Source organism: Pterocles gutturalis, unplaced genomic scaffold (genome assembly GCF_000699245.1).
Source record: "Pterocles gutturalis isolate BGI_N339 unplaced genomic scaffold, ASM69924v1 scaffold40763, whole genome shotgun sequence".
Lineage (NCBI taxonomy): Eukaryota > Metazoa > Chordata > Aves > Pterocliformes > Pteroclidae > Pterocles > Pterocles gutturalis.
The window spans coordinates 24,218-44,168 of record NW_010121940.1 but is presented as its reverse complement, the minus strand read 5'-3'; the positions used below and the strand labels follow the sequence as shown (position 1 = coordinate 44,168).

Here is a 19,951-nt window from a genome sequence, read left to right as displayed (position 1 = left end):
GAAGGTAGGAGGCACTTCTGCCTCAAAATCTGAAGCTATAGGAATGTGATTGGATACACGTGATGGTGTTCCAATAAAATTTGTGCTTGAGGGGAATGCAGGCATAGAGCCATTGTTCTAAGTAAGGGCAAAGAAGTATCGAAGTCCTTAATTTTAAGTTTATTCTGTTTGTTTTCATTATTTTGCTTAAAGTAGGATTTTTAAGTAGTATTAAACACTAAATTAAATATTGGGAAATTAATACATTCTGAAACGAAAAATGTATTTGTAATATTGATATGGTAACTATTGGCACTTGGGTGATGATGATACTATGAGACAACTGCTTAGATAAAATATATATGTATATATAAATTGCTGTTACCTGTACGTGATTTAGAGAATAATGGAGGCTGGCTCATGCATTCTGCTCCCTGCCTTGAGAGAGTGGCATGCGGGATCGGAGGGGTTTTTAGGGTCTGTTTTAGAACAAGGTTTATTTTATTTTATGTCTTCCTCTTGCGTGCTGCCATTGGACGTTTGCGGAGTTATGGATCCATTTAATAGCCACGCATCCCTGCCTGATCTGATCTCCCTCCTCTGTGGCAGAAACGTTTCCCATCCAACTTTTGCACCACTTCTTTCCCTGTTCAGCCCATCCTTCATGTCTCCTTCAGGTGGTGGTTGTGCCACTGTTGCCGAGTTGTTCCTTTTGGGGTAGGGAGCAATAATTTGGGTCTTTTCTAACTGCTGACTGGTTTGCCCTCAGAGCTGTCATATCTCAGACTTTTTCCCTTGGCTTGATTGAAATTGGAGAAATGGTTGAGAGATGATGGATGGGGCAGGGGAACAGGACTGGCAGGCAGGCAGAGAGGAGGATAGACAGAGCGAGCGGATATGCCTTGTTTCCTTAGGAAATTAGGAAATTTCCTTAGGAAGTCACACTCTCCTGGCATTTATTAATTTCACTTTTTTTTTTTTATATGTCTTTGCTAGTTATGGAGACAAAAGGATACCAGAGCTACCCAGAAGGCTTAGATATGGAGAGACGGTGGGGTCAAGTGTCTCAGTCTGTGGAGTGTTCTTCTATAGGGGCCGGAGAGCAGACTGATGACAGTAACTATATGGAGATAGTGAATGTAAGCTGTGCCGCTGGCACTTTTGCAAACAGTGGTGCTCAAGGAAGCAGCAAAGAAAAACCTGAGCTCCTCTCCTGCCTGCAGCAAGACGGTGGCCAACCTGGCGCTCTTCTGCCCTCCGACATCAAAACTGAAACGGAGTCGAAGGAGCTGTCAGCGACGGTGGCCGAATCCATGGGTTTGTACATGGATTCCATCCGAGACGCTGATTACCCCTACGATCAGCAGAACCAGGGGAGCCCAGGAAAGGTCTACCAGAACGTGGAGCAGCTGGTGAAGCTCTACAAGGAGAACGGCCATTGCTCTTCTCCCCTCCACGGCACCAACAGGCCCTTGAGGTCTTTGATGTCGGACTCTGGGAGCACCGTCAACGGCGGTGCCATGCACGCGATCGTCAAAAGCCCTCTCGTGTGTCAAGAGAAAAGCCCTTCGGGCTGCAGCCCTCAGAACATGGCTTCCTCGGTGTGTAGTCCTGCTGGAGTTAACTCTGTGTCCTCAACTACTGCTAACTTTGGGAACTTTGCCATGCACAGCCCCATCGCCCAAGGAACCCCTTTGTCGCGCTCACCCAACGTTGAGAACCGGGGGGCTATGTTGCACAGTCCCGCACACGTTAGCAACGTCGGGTCTCCGCTTTCTAGCCCTATCAGTAGCATGAAATCGCCGATTTCTAGTCCTCCCAGTCATTGCAGCGTGAAATCTCCCGTTTCCAGTCCTAATAATATCACGATGCGATCTTCTGTGTCCAGTCCTGCGAACCTGACCTCGCGGAGCTCCATCGCCAGCCCTTCCAATGCCAATAACAGGTCCACTCGCTCGAGTCCAGCGGTTAGCACTGTGGGATCCTCCATCTGTAGCCCCGTAAACAATTCTCTGGGATTCCCAGCTTCCGGCACGCCGGCGGGACCTAGCAGAAGCCAAGATACTGTTCCCAGTCCAGAAACAAAAGACAAGGGTGCTCAAGAACTCGCCTTTCCAAAAATGGAGGAAATGGAGAACGCCATCTCCAACAACAGCCAGATGAACCTTGTTCAGTTCATAAAACCCGAGCCAGACGGTTCGTTCGGCAGCGCGTGCATTGGGGACAGCGGCAAAATAAATTCCGATTCCCCTTTTTCAGTACCGGTGAAGCAAGAGTCGGCCAAGCATCCTTGTTCTGGTGCCCCTTTTAAAGGCAATCAGGCAGTAAATCCTTTCCCATTTACAGACGGCTCGTATTTTTCTTTTATGGATGACAAAGACTATTACTCTCTTTCTGGGATTTTAGGACCACCTGTTTCCTCGTTCGATGGAGGTTGTGAAGGTAGCGGTTTTCCAAATCCAGGCTTACCTGTGGGAATTAAGCAAGAGCCTGACGATGGCAGCTATTACCAAGAGAACAGTATACCATCCTCTGCCATCGTGGGTGTAAATTCAGGTGGACAGTCATTTCACTACCGGATCGGTGCCCAAGGCACGATATCTTTGTCGCGGCCGGTGGCTCGAGAGCAGGCGTTTCAACACCTGAGCTCGTTCCCTCCCGTCAGCACGCTAGTGGAGACCTGGAAGTCTCATTCGGAGTTGGCATCCAGAAGAAGCGATGGGTATCCAGTTCTAGAGTACATTCCAGAAAACGTGTCCAGGTGAGCAGGCAAATTAATTATCTTCTTTTTTTTCTTTTTTTTTTCTTCCTTCTTCCCCTGCTTTAAACAAGGCATGAATTAAAATGGGGACTGGGGCGATATTTCTCAAGCTGATGCATAATTCTTTGTTTGCATTTCAATTCTTATTATTAGATTTGCTGGTTTCTTGCTGCATTTTACTCTGCCTTTAATAAAAACAAAGTGCTGGCTTTAATATTTAAAAAGAACATATGATATTCTATTGTTATTAGATTTGAAACTGTAGCTTTACTGTGTTTATAAGCTCTTACTACTATAAATGTTGTTTTCCCTGTAATGAGAGCTTAGTAAAATTGCTCTCATGTGTCCTGTAATGTTTATTCTTTCTTAGCTGGTGCTTGAATGTGTTGTACCTCAGATGAAATGTTGAGATGAGGGTAAGAAAAGATGATGTCGGGAAGCTGTTTTTGTAAAAGTCGGATGGTTATAAGTTTGCGCCGGCCTTTAACTGGTTAAGTTTGAAAACTAAACTTTACAAGCCTGTGGCAACATATTATTTCTGTTTTTTAACTGTAGGAACATTTGGTTTGTATATATAGAAAAATGCCTCCAGAAGGAGGAGGGCTGTTAAAACTTGACGCATTTGAGAGGGATAAACGGATAAGCTGATCTCTCCTCACTTTTGGTGTCATTTGAATTTGTGGTTCTTGGCTGATGTGCAGAAGCAGGTACTTCTTCAAGAGTCAGGTGTTCGTTTGTCCCGTAAAGGACTCCTACTTTCATAAACTCTCTAGTTGCATAGTTAATATTACAAGTTATTAAGCGCATCTGATGGAGGATGGAGTTAACGTGGTTACGGAGCCTCTCCGTGTGTCAAACAGGCTCACCAAAGGTTTTTGCTAAAGGTCAGCGAAATAGCCAATCACAGAATTTGCATTTACCTTTCTCAGGTCTTTTTTTCTCACCCCAAGATATGCAGCTGCTTGTAATGGTGCTTTTGAGGAGGGAAAATAGTCTATCTACCTGGGCGGTAAAAAAAGGCTTTCAGTATTTCCATTTTGTTTGGAGACCTGTCCAATACCTCTACAATCTCCTTATCATTTGGCAAGCCATACTGCAATTTTCTGTGGCTATTTCAAATATGATCTCTAAAGAATGGACTTTGAAATACATATTTCTCAACTTGAAAGGGCTGTATCCCACCTTCACGCTGAGCTTTGCATGTAGCTGGATGTTTGTTATCATCCAGGCTTAGCTTCAGTGTGCTTTCTTGGATCAAGGAAGATGAAGTCACAGTTTTTCTAGTTATTTTACCTGATGAAATTTTAATAAATTATGTTACTTATATAGTGATAAAAGGTTGTCAGAAGACTTAGGGGATGCGTGAAAAGAAAGACCCAATATTTAACTGCCTTTGTGGTTGAGCATCATTACTGGGGCAAGCAGCTCCTGCAACCTGTGAGAGCTCTTCTGCAAGTGCGTGGTCCTTGTGCTGAGTCAGTGTTGTCACCTGTTGCAGGGATGGGCACAATAAACAGGGAAATGTCAGTGGGAGCGTGGTTGTAAGCAATACTTGGGTTTGGAGTGGCAGTTTCTCATCAGGCTTTTGAAGGAGTCTAGTTCACGGGAGCTCTTCTCGTCTGTTTACCTCCGGAGCAGTCGATGGATGATCTGTGTCATCGGGCTGGATGATGACACAGGCTTGATATGCTTTTCTGTCTTTGTTCTCTAGGCTGGTGTCTCAGTGAGATAGGCAGGTAATACTTGGCGTGATTGAAATCCCAAAGTTTTCAGCGCTCAGAGCTATTGCTGCACGTGTGGAGTGCTGTTCAGGTGGCGGAGAGCTGCGGGGTTGCGACACTGCAGACATCCTGATCTGTGTGTCAGATTAGGACGGGTGTCATCATCTCCAGTCTATAACTCAGCCCCATTATTTAACTGCATGTTGCTCTTAATCTCCTTGGTAATGGCTTTATGCTAATAGGTGCAGCTGGGGATCTGTGCAAAGCCCTGACAAGTTTCAAGAGAAATGAATGTAGAGGGCTTTTAGCAGTGCCTTTTCAATGTGTAGGTGATGAGACAAGTCAGAAAGACTCCACATTGGATGTCATGTGTGTAAAAGCTCGCTCTTGGTAATGAACCTCCAACTGGTCTTTGCCTTTCTCTTTATTTCTGTACCACGCTCCAGCTAAAACAGCGGAAATCGCGCACAAGCTTGTTCATACTCCAAAGTGTTGCAATGAAGCACACGTAGTTTAAAACCATGTCAGACCCAGCATCCCGCGGCGGATTTTGGCTGTCCTGGGTCGGCATGGTACAGGGATTGCAAACTCTCTCTTCCTCCGTGCCATCAGAGCTGCAGCGTCACACCTCTGGGCTCTGCATCCAAACCACATCCTTGCTACTTCCACTCAGATTCTTTTCCTGACACATCCGCCCTATCAGGCATCATACATTTTACAAATTTCTTCAGCATGTGCTTAACCCTTCAAAGTCTGCAGTATGAAGTTTTTGATATCTTAAGCCTTAATATTTTTTTCAAATGTATTTATCCTGCAATATGAATTGCCTTAAGAAAAGACTAAGGAGAAGGGGGAGAATAGGCTGTGTGGTTCTCTAAAGCCAATGAATGGCCAGTATTGGCTGTATCTTGTTCTGGCGGCATTACTTTCTGAACCTTGACGTTACACCCTTTTTTGACTGCTTTTGGCTTTCAGCTTACATGGTGAAAAGGAGTAGGTGACCGGGAGTGAAGATGAATTTTCACATTGAGAATGAGTCTTCAAAATATTACTGTAAAAAAAATTACCTTTTTTGCTGTTAGAACATCACCTTTCTTGAGTTATTAAGCTGATAGTGCTTAATAAACGTAGTTTAGGCATTTAAAATGCCTTGCTACCTTATTGCCTTTGCCAAATACCCACTGTCAACTAGAACGTTTCTCTTCTGGTTACTTTTATTAGACATCCACAATTATAGTTCTTTTTAAAGCAGTTGGTGGTAGCTTCCTTGATAACACTGCAACTTGTGGTCTTTGGGGACCAAGAGCTTCTTAAGCAAAACCAAGTTCCCTTATTCTCTTTTTAAATGCTTTTCTTCTGCTGATATGCATGCAGAGCATGTTTTTGTCTTTGAAAGATTTTTACTTGTTTAATTTTTAATATGGAGTGAATCATACCTGTGTGTCTGTGTGTATAGATTACCCCCTCCCATGACATTTCTAAGAAATAATAATTTCTAAACTAAATAATAGCAAGAATCCAGATAAGATTTCACTTTAAGGTGATTGCTTCGCAGAATTGGGGTACCAGCTGAGGCCTAATGATGGTGCCAATTACGGAAGTTCCAGGATGGCCTAGGAAAATGTCATGATTGCTTGAAACAGCAGTAAACATTGAGGAGGATGACCTTTCTGCTGCGTTAGCTCTTACCTAAAGCTTTTTCTGCAAATGTGCCTTTTCCCTCTAATTTCCATAGTAGCTCGTGTATGTACACATCCATCGTGGCTTTTCTCAGCAGTTGCGGTGGAAGCGAAGGGCTGATACTCCTCCTGTAGTTTGTCCCTGGCAGTTTCACTGGTGTAAGGCAGTGTGGGAGAATTCACAAAGTTACGACATGTTACTATTAAAAAAGTTTAACATAAATTACATGGGTTTATCAGTAATAATGTTTCAGTTGTTGTCATGCAGGCAAGGAGACTTCTCTTCAAACCGTTGTTTCATGGTATTTTAGAGTCTAATTTACATCCCTTAAGTTGAAAGACTGGCATTGAGTTCTTAGGGTTTGTGGTCAAATCTGTGATCAGACATTGACAGTATTTTAGGGACTTCTTATACCTATCTGTTCCTGAGCCATTCACATGGATCAGGATTTTTTTTCGTAGACCCTACCTGTAAGAGACCGAACCCCCCACCCCCCCCCCCCCACCCAACCCAACAACGTGGTCTTCGCTAACCTTCACTGACTTGAACAGGTGATTCTGGTTCAAATCTGATTTCAGGCTATTGCAAGTATTTTTGCTAAATAAACTTTTATGTTAAATATTGTCTAGAATAGTCACTTATCAGAATTATACCTGCCAGAGAGATAAAGGGCTGGTAAATATTATTTTTAAAATTTATGAATGGCCTTGACCTCTGTTTGTTTGCTGACGGACTTTATGGGAAGAAGCCCAACCTGTTAAAGTGTTTGCCACGCTTGGCAGGACTGTGTTCCCCTTTCGCTTCCCACAAATTTACTGTGCAAACTTTTTTCACCAATGAGTCTTTCATATTGGAGACCAGAGCCTTAAACTGGTACTTTTCGTTTTTCAGTTTGAAAAGTTATACTTGTTTTGTAGTTTCTTGTATAATTTTGTGTAATTTTTAAAAGCTCTGCATATAAACTTGGTGTAACAGGGACCTCTATATATGCACATCTTTATTTCTCAGTAAAGAAGGCAGGAGTCTGTACGAATGTGTGAGGTGAGGATGTCTAATGGTTCTCCTTGGCATAGCAGCATGCATTTAACTGCCTCAAGCTTTCCACAGCTTGCTTTGTTGGTATTTTGTTGAGGGTGCTCTTGTTATTGATTTGCTCTTTTTATTGTGGAGTTAAAAATCTGTATCAAGTATCTTTTGAAAATGTGACTGCTAACAATGCCTTATTTTCGCGTAAATATCTACCCATAAATTGACTCCTACGCTGCGGCAGGAAGAGTTCCACGTTGCTGGAAAATTGAGTTCCATAAATGGGTGGGTCTTCTGTTGAGCTCCATTGTCAATCCATGTGCCAATATCTAGGGGTTTTTTTTTATTTCTTTGTGTATGGGGATAAGTAATGTTGTGTATTACTGAAATGTTTCTATTGCCAGGCAGTACTGCTGAACTCTGTGATACCTGGCTGTTGGAAATCAGTTTGCTGTAGTTTATTCTGATAATAGTTAATAATTGTCTCCTGGCTTTTATATCACTTTTGGTGATACAGAATCCTGCTATGGTATCCTCTGTTGGCTGTTTTCTGAAAAAGGGGAAGATAGGATCGCATTCATGCGCAGATTTCAGCAAGCAGAAGAAATGCTGATTATACATCTTCCGACAGTATGGATCAGTCCATTTTAAAGAGGGCTGGAAGACACTGATGTCTGAAATATGTGCTGTATAAAAATGTTCCCATCCTATTTTCTGGGATCGGTGTTGCAATTCTGCAGGTAGGCATGCGGAGAGATTGTCACAGCGGTATCAATACTCGCGCAGTACTCGTATTGTCTGCAGAGGGAGTGAATTGTTCAGTTGTGATTCAATAACCTGTCCTTGCCCAACCAACTCGTAGCATTGATGGAACTTAAACCCGCTGTGAAGCGCTCTGCCTAGTTGAGTTGAATTTCTAGACATACTGGTGTTTTGCTGAAGCCAGGCTTGAGCAGAAATCGCTGCTGGGTGCTGTTTGTAGCTGAGCGATGCATTGTTAGCAGTGGTGGAATATATTGTTGGGCTATGCCCAGGAGTCTTGTCTGGTCTGAGTCTGGTTTTGCCCTTTGGTTGGGCGTGCTGGATGTGAGTGCCAGGTTGGGTTCCTGATCCAGTTCGCTTTTAAGCGTTAAAAACTGACAGGTCAGCACAACTTGGTATGATGTGGGCACAAGAACAATCTTAAGGGTTGGAAGAGGGAAGGAGCCTATGAAATATCTTAAGTGAATGCTTCTGCTAGAAGATAACGTGGTGTTGGGCCATAATCTCTGTGTTTGTATTTTCAGGGTATGCATTTAAAAGACATTTTCTGTTGTTAGCTGTGTATATTATGTCCTCGAAGAGAGTTGTAGGAGCTGGAATTGATAATGGACTGATTCCAATCAAAACTTCTTGGGGAACAGTGGAGTGCTGTGATTTCAGATTTAAGCTCTTAAGAGGTCAGAGAATACCATGGTTTAGGATGAATATAGAACCGTAACGTGTTCTCTGGCAAATGTCTTACAATATGGCTGTGTAAGGGTGATAAAAACGGTCCAACAAGGAAACTAAAAAGGGTGTGTGAAAACAGGTATTAAACACGCCTAAGTTTAGTACTTTTATCAGTTTTCACATGCAGCTGGTTGCTACACAGTGCTTGGTGCTCAGCATACGAATTACTTTAGCTGCACTCTCCTCTGAGGGAGAGGGATCTGCGGAGAAAAAGCGAGGAGTATTTCCATGGTGTGCAGTTGTCCAAGCCCTTGCAGAATTACTGGGCATGTCTGAATGCATCCTCAATAGACCATTGCATGGTTTGGCTACAGGAAAAATGGGGAGGGACTCTTTGTCAGGGATTTTGGTGATGGGACGAGGGGTAACGGTTTTAAGCTGAAAGAGGGTAGATTTAGATGAGATATTAGGAAGAGATTCTTTTCCTATGAGGGTGGTGAGGCAGTGGCACAGGTTGCCCAGAGAAGCTGTGGATGCCCCATCCCTGGAGGGGTTCAAGGCCAGGCTGGATGAGGCTTTGGGCAACCTGGGCTAGTGGGAGGTGTCCCTGCCCATGGCAGGGGGTGGCACTGGATGGTCTCTAAGGTCCCTTCCAAGTCAAACCACTCTGTGATTCTCTGAATGCTTGGTGCCCTCCTGGTGCAAACTGCAGGGTAAGGTCTCCACTAAAGCCCCCTCCTTTCCTCTGCTGCTGGGGCCATGCTAGCTTTGCTGCTGGAGGAGACAGGCTGACCTTGGAGGAAGGCATCCTTTTTTGATTGATGCTACAGGGTCAGGAAGTCCCTGTTTATCCATGCCAGCAGTTCCCACTGTAGTGAAAAAAAAAATCCTCAAAAAAACTCTCCAGAAGACCAAAACCATGCTGTTGATGATTCTGGATTCTTAAAAGGATAAGTAACATTGATTGTATCTATTCAGTATGTGAGACAGTGTTTTTGCAAGACACCATTTCTTTACTCAGTTGTGTTATAGCAGAAGTTCCCAGATGGTTGGTAGGTCCCAAGGGAATAACTTGAATTTGAATTTTATTTCTTTATCTTAAACTGTGAGTTAAGCTCCTGCAATTCCATTAGAATGTGGTGTTAGCTGGTTGCTAACTTGGATTCCTATAAATCTGTAATCTGTAAGCTGTGTGTTTGCTTCGTGAAAAAAAATATATTTCATATTTGGAGGTGGGGTGACTTAGGGTTAATATTTGTTAAGGCATTCCTTTAAAAACAAAAATGTAAACTTTGGTTGGAACATCTGGGCAGAAACAGGATCCAGTATTTGTGGATAATATGTAAAATCGCTTATAGGAATTTTTACGCTCTCCTAAGATGCATGGGTATGCTGCTGATTGTGGTTAGTGATAATTAATAATAGATCAAAGAGTTGGAGCCCTGAGGTTAAAAAGCGAATTTCAGACTAATTGCTGAATGTTTCTGACAATTTTTGTATCGCTTCACTCATTTCCATTCTCTTTTCTAAACAATACTTTCTACTTGCGTCTGGAGGTGAAATAACTTTTTGAATGGGCTTTCAGGCTAAAATTTGGGCGGAACACACAAGTCTTTTCTATTTTGGTTTTCTTTCCTTGTCTGCTTTCCAGAGGTGTCATCCCCAAGTTTCTAAAAGTGGTGGCTTTCTAAACCAATTCCCTGGCAATTTGGTTTCTGAGAAAGAGATTAAAAAACCCTGCCATCTTTAGTAATGTTTTCTTTTGTATTTGGGAGAATATCTCACTTCCATTTATGTGTCTGCGTATAACCCTTTCAGGTTGGTATTCAATCTTAAGTCTACAAAATAAACGTGTATTTTAGAGGTTTGTCTTGGGCAGCGTAATCCCTCCGTGGTCTCAGAGTTTTTAATCGCAGGTCAGAACTGGGCAGCAAGTAGCTACATTTGTCTTGACGGGGATTTTGCCTGTCCTAGCTGCCAAGCTATAGGCTCTTGCCAGCATTTTTGGCAATCTTTTTTTCTGAATACTGTGTTGCACTGACATGATATTGCAGTTCTGCGAAACCTGTAGCTACAGTACTTCATTTCAGATTTCCCAGAGGAGCTCTGGATGCCCCATCCCTGGAGGGGTTCAAGGCCAGGCTGGATGAGGCTTTGAGCAACCTGGGCTAGTGGGAGGTGTCCCTGCCCGTGGCAGGGGGTGGGACTCGATGATCTTGAAGGTCTCTTCCAGCCCAAACCATTCTAGAATTCTATGATTCTATGATTTTATTTTTTTTCGCCAGCTCTTTTTCTACACCTGACTCATAAGGGGTCGAGATGGATGGTGCGCTGAAACTGTCCCACTCTTGACTTTGGGTTCCCCCCAAGGGAGACTGGAGCGATTCTCTAGGCAAAGCACTGCTCTGCTCAATTAATTTTTAAGTCATCCTTTGCTTCTTGATGGCGTATTCGGGCCATATAGGAAAAGGGGCAGCTGCTAAGTTGCGCAAGGCAGCTGCGTCCCTGTACCCGCACAAATGCGTCACGCCACCGTGTCCTTACGGCGACCTGTGCTCTCGGAGCCCTTTGGAAACTCCGTTTCACAACCGGCGAGCCCTGGTTTACTCTGGCAGTGTCTGGCTTTGAAAAATCAATGGCGTTTGTATATTTAGCTCTTGGTTAGCGCTGCTGCAGGTAGGAGAGCGGGGAGGGGGCTCTTTTGGAGGTGGCTTGTGTACTCCCTTTTCAAACAGTCCGAGTGAAGCCAGGCTGGAGGTAGACCTGTCCTCCTAGATAAATCTTACTGCACTCAGATGAGGAGCAGGAAAAAGGATGGCTTCTGGAAGCATCGGGGCATCAAGGCAGCAGCCTTTATTTTTTCTCAGGAGACTTGAGTTCAAATATGAGCCACTCCAAAAGGTTGGAGAGCTTTGCTTTTAGCATTGCTGAAGGCTTGTCTCTAGGAACCTGTCATGCACTTCAGCGTTTTTGAAGCCTGGAGTGCCAGGGACCTTGCAAATGAAGGTGGGTGGGAAATTTGTGCTGTTTCCAGGCAGACTATCTGAGCTGTCAGCTTCATTATTTTAAACTAAATTAAATTTGTGCTAGAGTGCGGTATGTTAGAGCAGTTAGGGAGCTCTTCCTCTAATGGTAGGCGCAGATCTACTTTAACTTCCAAACTCGTTTGGATAAATTAAAAGAAAAAAAAAAACCAACCAAAACCAAAAAACAAACAGCCCAGCAAAAACCTTGCACAACTGTTGATACTGGGATGTGTGGAAACTTTCCAGAAAAACTAGTCTCATTTGAAGACAATACAGTATTATGGTTGCCATGTCTAAGGATCAAGGTCCATTCTTTTCTTTTTTTTTATTGTTTAATAAAAAATAAACACACATCATCAGTTCTGGCCCATCGGTCAAGGGATGCACGCTACCGGACTGGTGCACGTGTCATGTTCTGTGACTGGCAAGAGATCTTGTCCCAGAGTTGGGTGCAGTCCTTTGGTACATGAGTGTCTGTGTGCTTGGGCAGTTACCCAAGGCTTGGGGGAGATTTTGCACCATGCTTTGGTGTGTTGGTTTTTTGGGGTTTTTTTGTTTTGTTTTGTTTTTTAATTTTAAATTTGTTTGTTTGTTTTTGAGCATGAAAGCTTTCTTCAGTTAATAATTGAAAACCAATATTGGCCAATAAATTCCTTAAGGATTAGGAATAGTTACTGAACGTGACTGGCTTGTCAAAAATTCTGCATTGAACCTTTGTCACAGCCCGCCCCATCATAAAATACATCCAGTAAAACCACATTGCAGCAGGATTAGCTCTGCAAACCCAGTACAGCCTCACCATGCTCTTCCTTCAGATGCACAGTGGCAAAAATAGAATAATTCCAATCGGTTTGATTAAGATTTTTAGATCCTTACTTTAATCTGAATCCACATAAACTAGCTGGAAGATGAACAAAGTGGGGGGGGGGGGGGGAGACAGGGCGACCTTCTCCTTTTAAAAGGCGGGGGGGGGGGGTTAGACGTGTCAGCTTCTACTCAGCGTATGGAAGTAAATATTGGAAGAGGTCCAGAGCTTTATGACTGCTGCCAACTAATGACATAAGATAATGTTGCCATGAAACAATGCACTTGATTTGTGCTTGTTTCACAACTAACCTTTCTGTTCCTTGAGACTGCTTGGAATTTATGGTTTTGAAGATTTGACAGTAAAAAAAAAAAAAAAAAAAAAAAAGGAGATTAGGCATTGAAAATTTTGACTGATTAAATATGCGGTAATGACAACTTCAAACTGCACAAGCAGATAATGAGATAAAGGGCTGTTACTCATTTCGTATTAAACCCATTTGGGGAAAGAAGCAAGGAGGACGACTGTTGTGGATGGATGTGTTATTTTGAAATGGAAAAAAAAAATCAGAAGAGCTGATTTGTATAGAAATACAAGGGAAAAGAGTGAGTTGCTGATTTACTTTTTTAAAAAAAGATTTCTGGAAAAAATTATTTGTATCAGAACTGTGCTTTTAGAAGTGAATCTTGCAGTTGCCCCCATTTTCTGTGCCATCATGGGGCAGCTGAGGAGTGAAAAACCAGATGCTTTGCCACCAGCAGAGAATGAAGAAAGTGCTCCAGAAGCTGCCTGAGGCACTCCAGCCCCTAACGACTTCTGTCCATGGAACCTCACTGGAGCTGGCCTGAAGCATAACCTTCGCAAACACCTATAAAGTGGATAGTGTCTCCTCAGGCCCAAGGTCTAGGCTGGATATAAGAAGAAATTTCTTCACTGGAAGAGTGATGAGGCATTGGAACAGTCTGTCCAGGGAAGTGGTGGAGTCACCATCCCTGGAGGGTTCAGGAAACGTGTAGATGTGGTGCTTCGGGACATGGTTTAGTGGGTTGGGTGCTCTTGGTTTGGCAACTGGACTTGATGATCCTTGAGGTCCTTTCCAACCTTCATGATTCTGTGATTCTACACATCTCCTTTTATTGCACCACGCTGCCTGGGATGTAGATACTGCCTGGGTGCTAACTGCCTTTTCACCTGTTAACTCAAGCATTTGTGGTTGAAAAAAGGATTCAGGGTTACAGGCAGAGGAAATTATTGCACAGAAAAACTGGAGGCACTGTATTCATCAGGTGTATTTTGTTTATAAAGCTGTGTCCAGAATGAGCAGAGTACCTACTTACTCTTCCTTCACAGCACTCTAGACGTCTTAAAACCAACTGAATTAAACCCTGGAAATAGGAAATGAAAGTGAAGTGACAAATAGGCTGTATCCTGTTTTTTCATTAGTGAATTTCACTTCTTTTGAACGAGTTGAAAGATGTAGATACAGTTTGCAGATATTCTTGTATTTATTATAATACTAATCCGTAAAGGAAAACAGAATTGTTTTTATTACGGGCAGCTTCGTTAAGTATTTACAGGCAGCTGCAACTTCTGCAAACTAATTTAACAACTTAGAATTGTTGTTTCAGGAAATTGTGGATCAATAAATTTTTATAAAGCAAACCTATTGATTTGCAGCTAATTATATATTGCAGATGTCTGATAAATTAATTTTAATATGAGGCTAAATGAATTGAATAGGTGATGTATTAGTGGCTTGTAAATGACTTCCAGCCATTAAGTCTATTTAGATAGATACAGGAAAAAAAGAGTTGCCAACCTATCTTAATTTCTAATGAATCAGCACTGTAATATCGGGGTTCAGACGAGTTTTGAGCTCATTCACTAACTTCTTAAGAGGTGCTTAATGTTTTTCTTTTTTTCATACCCTCCATACTGTGACAAAAAAGATACTCCATATCATAGAATCACAGAATGGTTTGTGTTGGAAGGGACCTTAGAGATCCTTGAGTTCCGCCCCTTGCCATGGGCAGGGACACCACCCACTAGTCCAGGTTGCTCAGAGCTTCATGTCCTCCACTGTTGTTCTGTGTCCTTCCACCTGTATTAGCCCTTTCCATCATCTCGAGATGCTTCAGGTTCTCCTTGCTTCAGCACCAGCATCTGATATTGTGCTTCTTAAAAGAGAGTCTGACTAAGGTCATAGCAAGGTCCATGAAGCTGACTCTGGTGCAGTGCAGAAGCCAGGTCCTCCACCTGCCAAGCTCGTGGTGTGCTTCAAGGCACGAGGAGATGCAAGTCCCAGCCATGCTTCTGAGCGGTAGCAGCTGTGGGGGTCAGTAGGTGTTCCTGGGGTTGTCTCTATACCAGTGCCAAATTCTTTCCACAATTCTGCTCCAGGTACTTGCTTTTTGCTTGCACTGGGTCTAACTCCTTAGGAAGAGTTACTGCTGATTGGGATGGATATTGGACTTTTTCCATTGTATGACGTACCCCAAACTCAGAGGTGATATTGATGTTGGCATGACTTAGATCAGTAAGTCAATAGAAATGAATGCCATTTTCATGCTGAGCAGAAAAAAATATTCAGGACCAAATAAGAATGAGCTTGAGATCAGGAAGGAATGCAGAAGAATAAGAAATATGATGTAATGAATTTAATGGGTTATAGGAGCAAGGAAATGATGGGTATTGGCACAAGAGGATGGAAGCTTATAGTGCCCTAGATCCTAGGAAAACTTGTGGTTTTGTCTGACATGACTGAAAACTGAGAATATGCAACATCTCATCAGTTCAGTTTACAAGAAATAGCTTTGACTGATTTTTATAGATGTATTTCGCGTAATCAGTTTGAAAAACAGCAGTAAATACACAAACATTTCCCATTTACTGTTTTTGGTACAATCTTGTCTTTGTTTCACATTTGACATGGGCAGAATAAGATGCTGAGTACCTCTGGAATAGGCGTGAGAGTTGATGATGGAATATTTTAAATGAGCCACTGTTCAGAGGACAGAAATGTAAAAAATCGCCTGTCATTTGTAGAAGGCCTTGCATTATCGTTGTGGCTTTTTTTTTTTTTTAATTTAAGAATATACAAAACCAAGCAAAAGAGCAGGACTTGTTGTTCATTTCTGCTACTTTTTCTGTGCTGCCTGCAATGTCCAAAACACACGTGCTGTTACAGGTCTTGCAAATGCAAGGTAACGACATATCCAACTCTTAATTATATTTCTGTATTACGTCAGGTCTGGGGATTAGGAAAGTGAGATGTCAGGAGTAAATTTAGGCTGGGGCTTCTCCGCCAAGTCCTCGATGCTCCCACCAGTAGCTTAATATGAATTAGTCTGTTTCTTTAAAGGGTTGAAGTAAATATTGAGTAGGGTTTCCTAGCAACATTTGTAAGGTTAAGTGAAAATCAGATTTGCCAGGTATTGCTTCCAGAGCATGCTCGTCTTTTTATTTCGAAATTTATACTTTTGATAAATTACCTGCAGCATGAAATGCTCAAGAGAATCTGATAGTATTGTAAATAAATAAATTTAGAGAATCATATGTCCAAGGACAGGTCAGCTGAAATATTATTCTTACTTTGGGACACAGATTTTCTTTTGCTGTGTATTTGCACTGTGCCTAAAGGAATGGGGACTAAACTTACTTGGCTTCTGCAGGTATTGGCTATATGTGTGTATATGTATAGATATAAAACATACAACAAAAATAAAACTAGTGGGCATCTTCCACTATTTAAATCTGTCAAAAAAAGTTCTTAGTTATTTTTGGTGTTGTCGTAGTAAAAAAGATAATTGATCTGTATTCCAAACTGGTCTCTTGAGTTAGCAGAGGTCTAAGATACAGGTGGTAGAATCTCTTACAGAAATCTTGATTTTTCATAGAATCAGAGGATGTTTTGGGCTGGGAGGGACCTTAAAGCTGATCCAGTGCCACCCCCTGCCATGGGCAGGGACACCTCCCACTAGCCCAGGTTGCTCAAAGCCTCATCCAGCCTGGCCTTGAACCCCTCCAGGGATGGGGCATCCACAGCTTCTCTGGGCAACCTGGGCCACTGCCTCACCCCCCGCACAGGAAAACATTTCTTCCTCACATCTCATCTAAATCTCCTCTCCACAGGTGCTTTGGATACGTACGAGGTGTGTATGCCTAAGGTGTACCTGCTCTGGGTAGGATAGTCCCCCCTTGAGAAACATAACGTGCAAGGCTTGAATTTAGGTTAGCCTAGGACAGACAGATAGATAGATAGCGGAGGGGAGCAAGGAATGGAAAAATTTGGTTGGCTGCTTCCAGTCCCAAGTTTTTGAGTCTATAAATAGAGTCTATCAGAATATTTCTAGTTAGTTCTGGGGAAAGTCAGCTGCTGTGCTGGGGATTGGCTGTGCTCCCAGAATGAGGAGGGGAAGGAAAAAAAAAAAAGTATGATAGGAGGCCTATTGAAAATCTACCGACTGACACCAGTGAAATCAAGAGATTGGAAGACCCTGTATTTGGGCTTCGGTTTATTTTTCTGGAGCCTGTGTCAGTACTGGATATTCCGCAGAGCAACTCTGTAGCCTAGTACAAGCTTCTGGGTTAACTGGGTGCAGGAGGTGGGTCCCCACACAGCACCCGGCAGAGTTTGTAGTTCAGAAGCCACGACTAAAGCCTGATAAAAAGAATGAGTATGGAAGTCGAAGGAAGCAGCATGTTATCCTCATTTTGTGCTGCAGTGGCTAGCCTGGACAGTCTGCCTTCTCTCTCGGTTAGATGTATTATATAATGGGAAATGGAGAAATGAAAACAAAAGCTGAATTATGAGCTAAAAAAATAAAGTTACCATGTAAGCTGTGACTTTTTTAAATAGAAAGGTTTTGCAGATAATTTAATGTGCAAACTAGTTGAAGTGTATTATGATACCAGAAATAGAAATTTAATGGAGTCTCGATGAACTTTGCAAACAGTTACGATGCTTTCTAGGAAATATAATTTACGTACTTCAAAAATATCCTGAATTGAGATTTAAACACAATGTACAACTAGAGTATAAATAGCTAGTAAGTTTAAAAATTACAGTATTTTTAGATGGTTCTTACAGTTACAGTAGAAGATAACCTTTCAGCAAAACTCTCTCCCCCACCATGTAACCACAGAAGGATCATCCTTCGTACTGTAAGTCGAAAAAGTAGCTTTGGTCAAATGAATAGCTTTATGCATGTAAGCTGAACCAGACTACTCAGCTGAGCGTTTATTCACATGGTAGAGTTCATAGGAGCTGAAATTATCTGAGCAGTAAATGAGCTTTTTCAGCACTGAACTAATCCCAGAAAAGTCTGTGCTCACGTTGAAAATGAAAGTGTTCGTGACAAGGTTTTTTTGCTCAGGCTTTGCTGGTAGCTCATTTTTTTCATTCATCATTTTTCAGATATTTGGGAAAGTGGTTCTATTGAATGTGTAAAGCAGAAAGAGAAGGGATGGAGAAGTGTCAGTGCTTCTAAGAGGTGCATGCAGCCTCTTGATGTCCATCGGTGTCACGTATGTCATCAGTCAGATGCTTACTTGCTGCTTCCAGATTCCCATAAACATGAGATTAAAAAGTCACACAAAACTTTGTTTGGGGTTTTTTTGCCTTTTTTTTTTTTTTTTTTTAATAATAACTTTTGTTCATCACATAAGCCATGAAACTTATAAGCCATTTTTAACTATTGCATCAGTAGGTACTTCAGTTTCTCTGTAGCAGTTGGAATAAAATCTCACAGTGATATCAACTGTCTTATTAAACTTTTTTGATTATTTAAATATTAATAACAGTAGAACAATTTTAGACATTCTTGAGTAGCTTTAAATGGACAAGTACAGGTAAAAGACACTGAAAAAAGGCAAGCATTTTGGTTTTTGAGGAAATGATGTTAATAAATCCTTTGTTATGGCCAGTTCTTGAAGAAAATGGGGCAAAATGGTAAAGAACTAATATTTTATCTCATTAAAATGTGAGGAAACGGCTCCTTAAAAAAACCCTTAATTCAAAAACTGTTTGAATTAACAAGGAGGAAGATCTCTCAGGAGGTTGAAATCTGCCGTCATGAGGATCGATGACCATTCCCATTTGCTTTCCATAGGGCTACTGTTTCACTCAGCATTTCACCAGAGGGTGGCTGTGGGAATTAAACTTTTTCATTCCTTGCAACCGCGTGTATTGCCTTGGAGGAATGCTCAGGAACAGCTCATTGGTGGAGGGAGGAGGGAAAAATCAACCTACATACGGCCAAGGTAGATTTAAGTTGGAATAATGCACTAAGTTAGAAAAAAATACCCCAGTATCAACTGTCTGTGTCGGAAAGGCTCCAGGAATCTTTCAGCTTACAATTCCATTTGTCAAAAACCAAGAAATTGGAAACAGAAGATAAACAACTTAGTAATATTTTAGTTTTTTTTCAGATAACTTTCTGTCATGTATTTGGAAACTTTACTGAAATATTGGTCTCGTTTGAGGAAGCAGCTCAAAATTCGTGTTAACTATTCATTGTGCCACTTGGTGATTTAGATGATGCAAACCAAGGGGACATTCTGATCTCATTCAAGAACAGTTTAGAGTTCTAAAATGGTGCCTGGAAATAGGTTTGATGACAGTGGGTGTTTTCCTTCTTTCTAGAGCAGTCCATTTGAGATGTATGTCACCCAAAAAAACCCCCAAAACCAACCCCCGAAAAGAACTCAAACCAGCTCTGGATTTAATAGTGGTTTATAATCCCCATTTTCTGAAATAGTGTCTGATCCAAGTTTTGGAACCAGGCAGAAATGTGTCTTTGGGCAGAGGATTTGATCTCCCATCAGTCAGAGACCTGACGGCTTCTCCTGCTGGGTTGCTTGACGCGTGGTCTGGCAGCGAGTCTCCTGCATGGAGCTTTTTATTTGTGCTGGTGGCCCCGTTAAAATCGGTGGGACTGGCCGTATACAAAGGCTTTGCTCAAGCTGCTGCAGGTTGAAAGTTTCCAATGTTTCTGAGTTTTTATATGATGCTTTTTTCCTGAGTTGTTCTGGCACTTTGATTCTTGTCATGCACAGCATGCATCTTTTCACACTCCCAAGCCCTGACCGCGATGGCTTGAATCCTTCATTAGTTTGTGATTAATTGTAAAGATACAAACATTATCGTATCAAAATCCCTGAAAGGCTCTCTTTTAAAGGATCAGCCTGACTTTTTGATTTCGCTGCCCCACAATTTATGTATCTGGTGGCTGTGCGGTTTTTAACATCCTGTTAAATTTGGAGCAGGTCCAGGAAATACTTTCTGCAATATCTGGGGAATAGAAAAGCTTGATAAGTTATTTTGTCCGTTGCTTGGGTCAAGCCTTGCAAGAGACGGCAACGCTGAAGGTTGAGTCCATGAAGTACGCCTTGGTGGGCGTGCAAGATCATGGCTTGAATTGTCAGTTATTGTGCGAGGGTGTTCAGTACAGATTCAGGGGTTAGAAGTCCAATTTTTGTCTTTCAGATACATAGAAACTGCAATTGTAGCTATGTAGGAGAA

At 42.1% G+C, this 19,951-nt stretch overlaps 1 protein-coding gene across 1 annotated transcript; it reads left to right on the top strand.

The window, feature by feature from the left end:
• The first annotated feature begins 714 nt into the window (after window positions 1-714).
• Window positions 715-2,744, top strand: LOC104464622 (mineralocorticoid receptor-like). The gene has a single exon (XM_010077387.1). The coding sequence runs from the start codon at window positions 963-965 to the stop codon at window positions 2,742-2,744; it is 1,782 nt and encodes a 593-aa protein (XP_010075689.1). The 5' UTR covers window positions 715-962.
• Window positions 2,745-19,951: the final 17,207 nt, after the last annotated feature.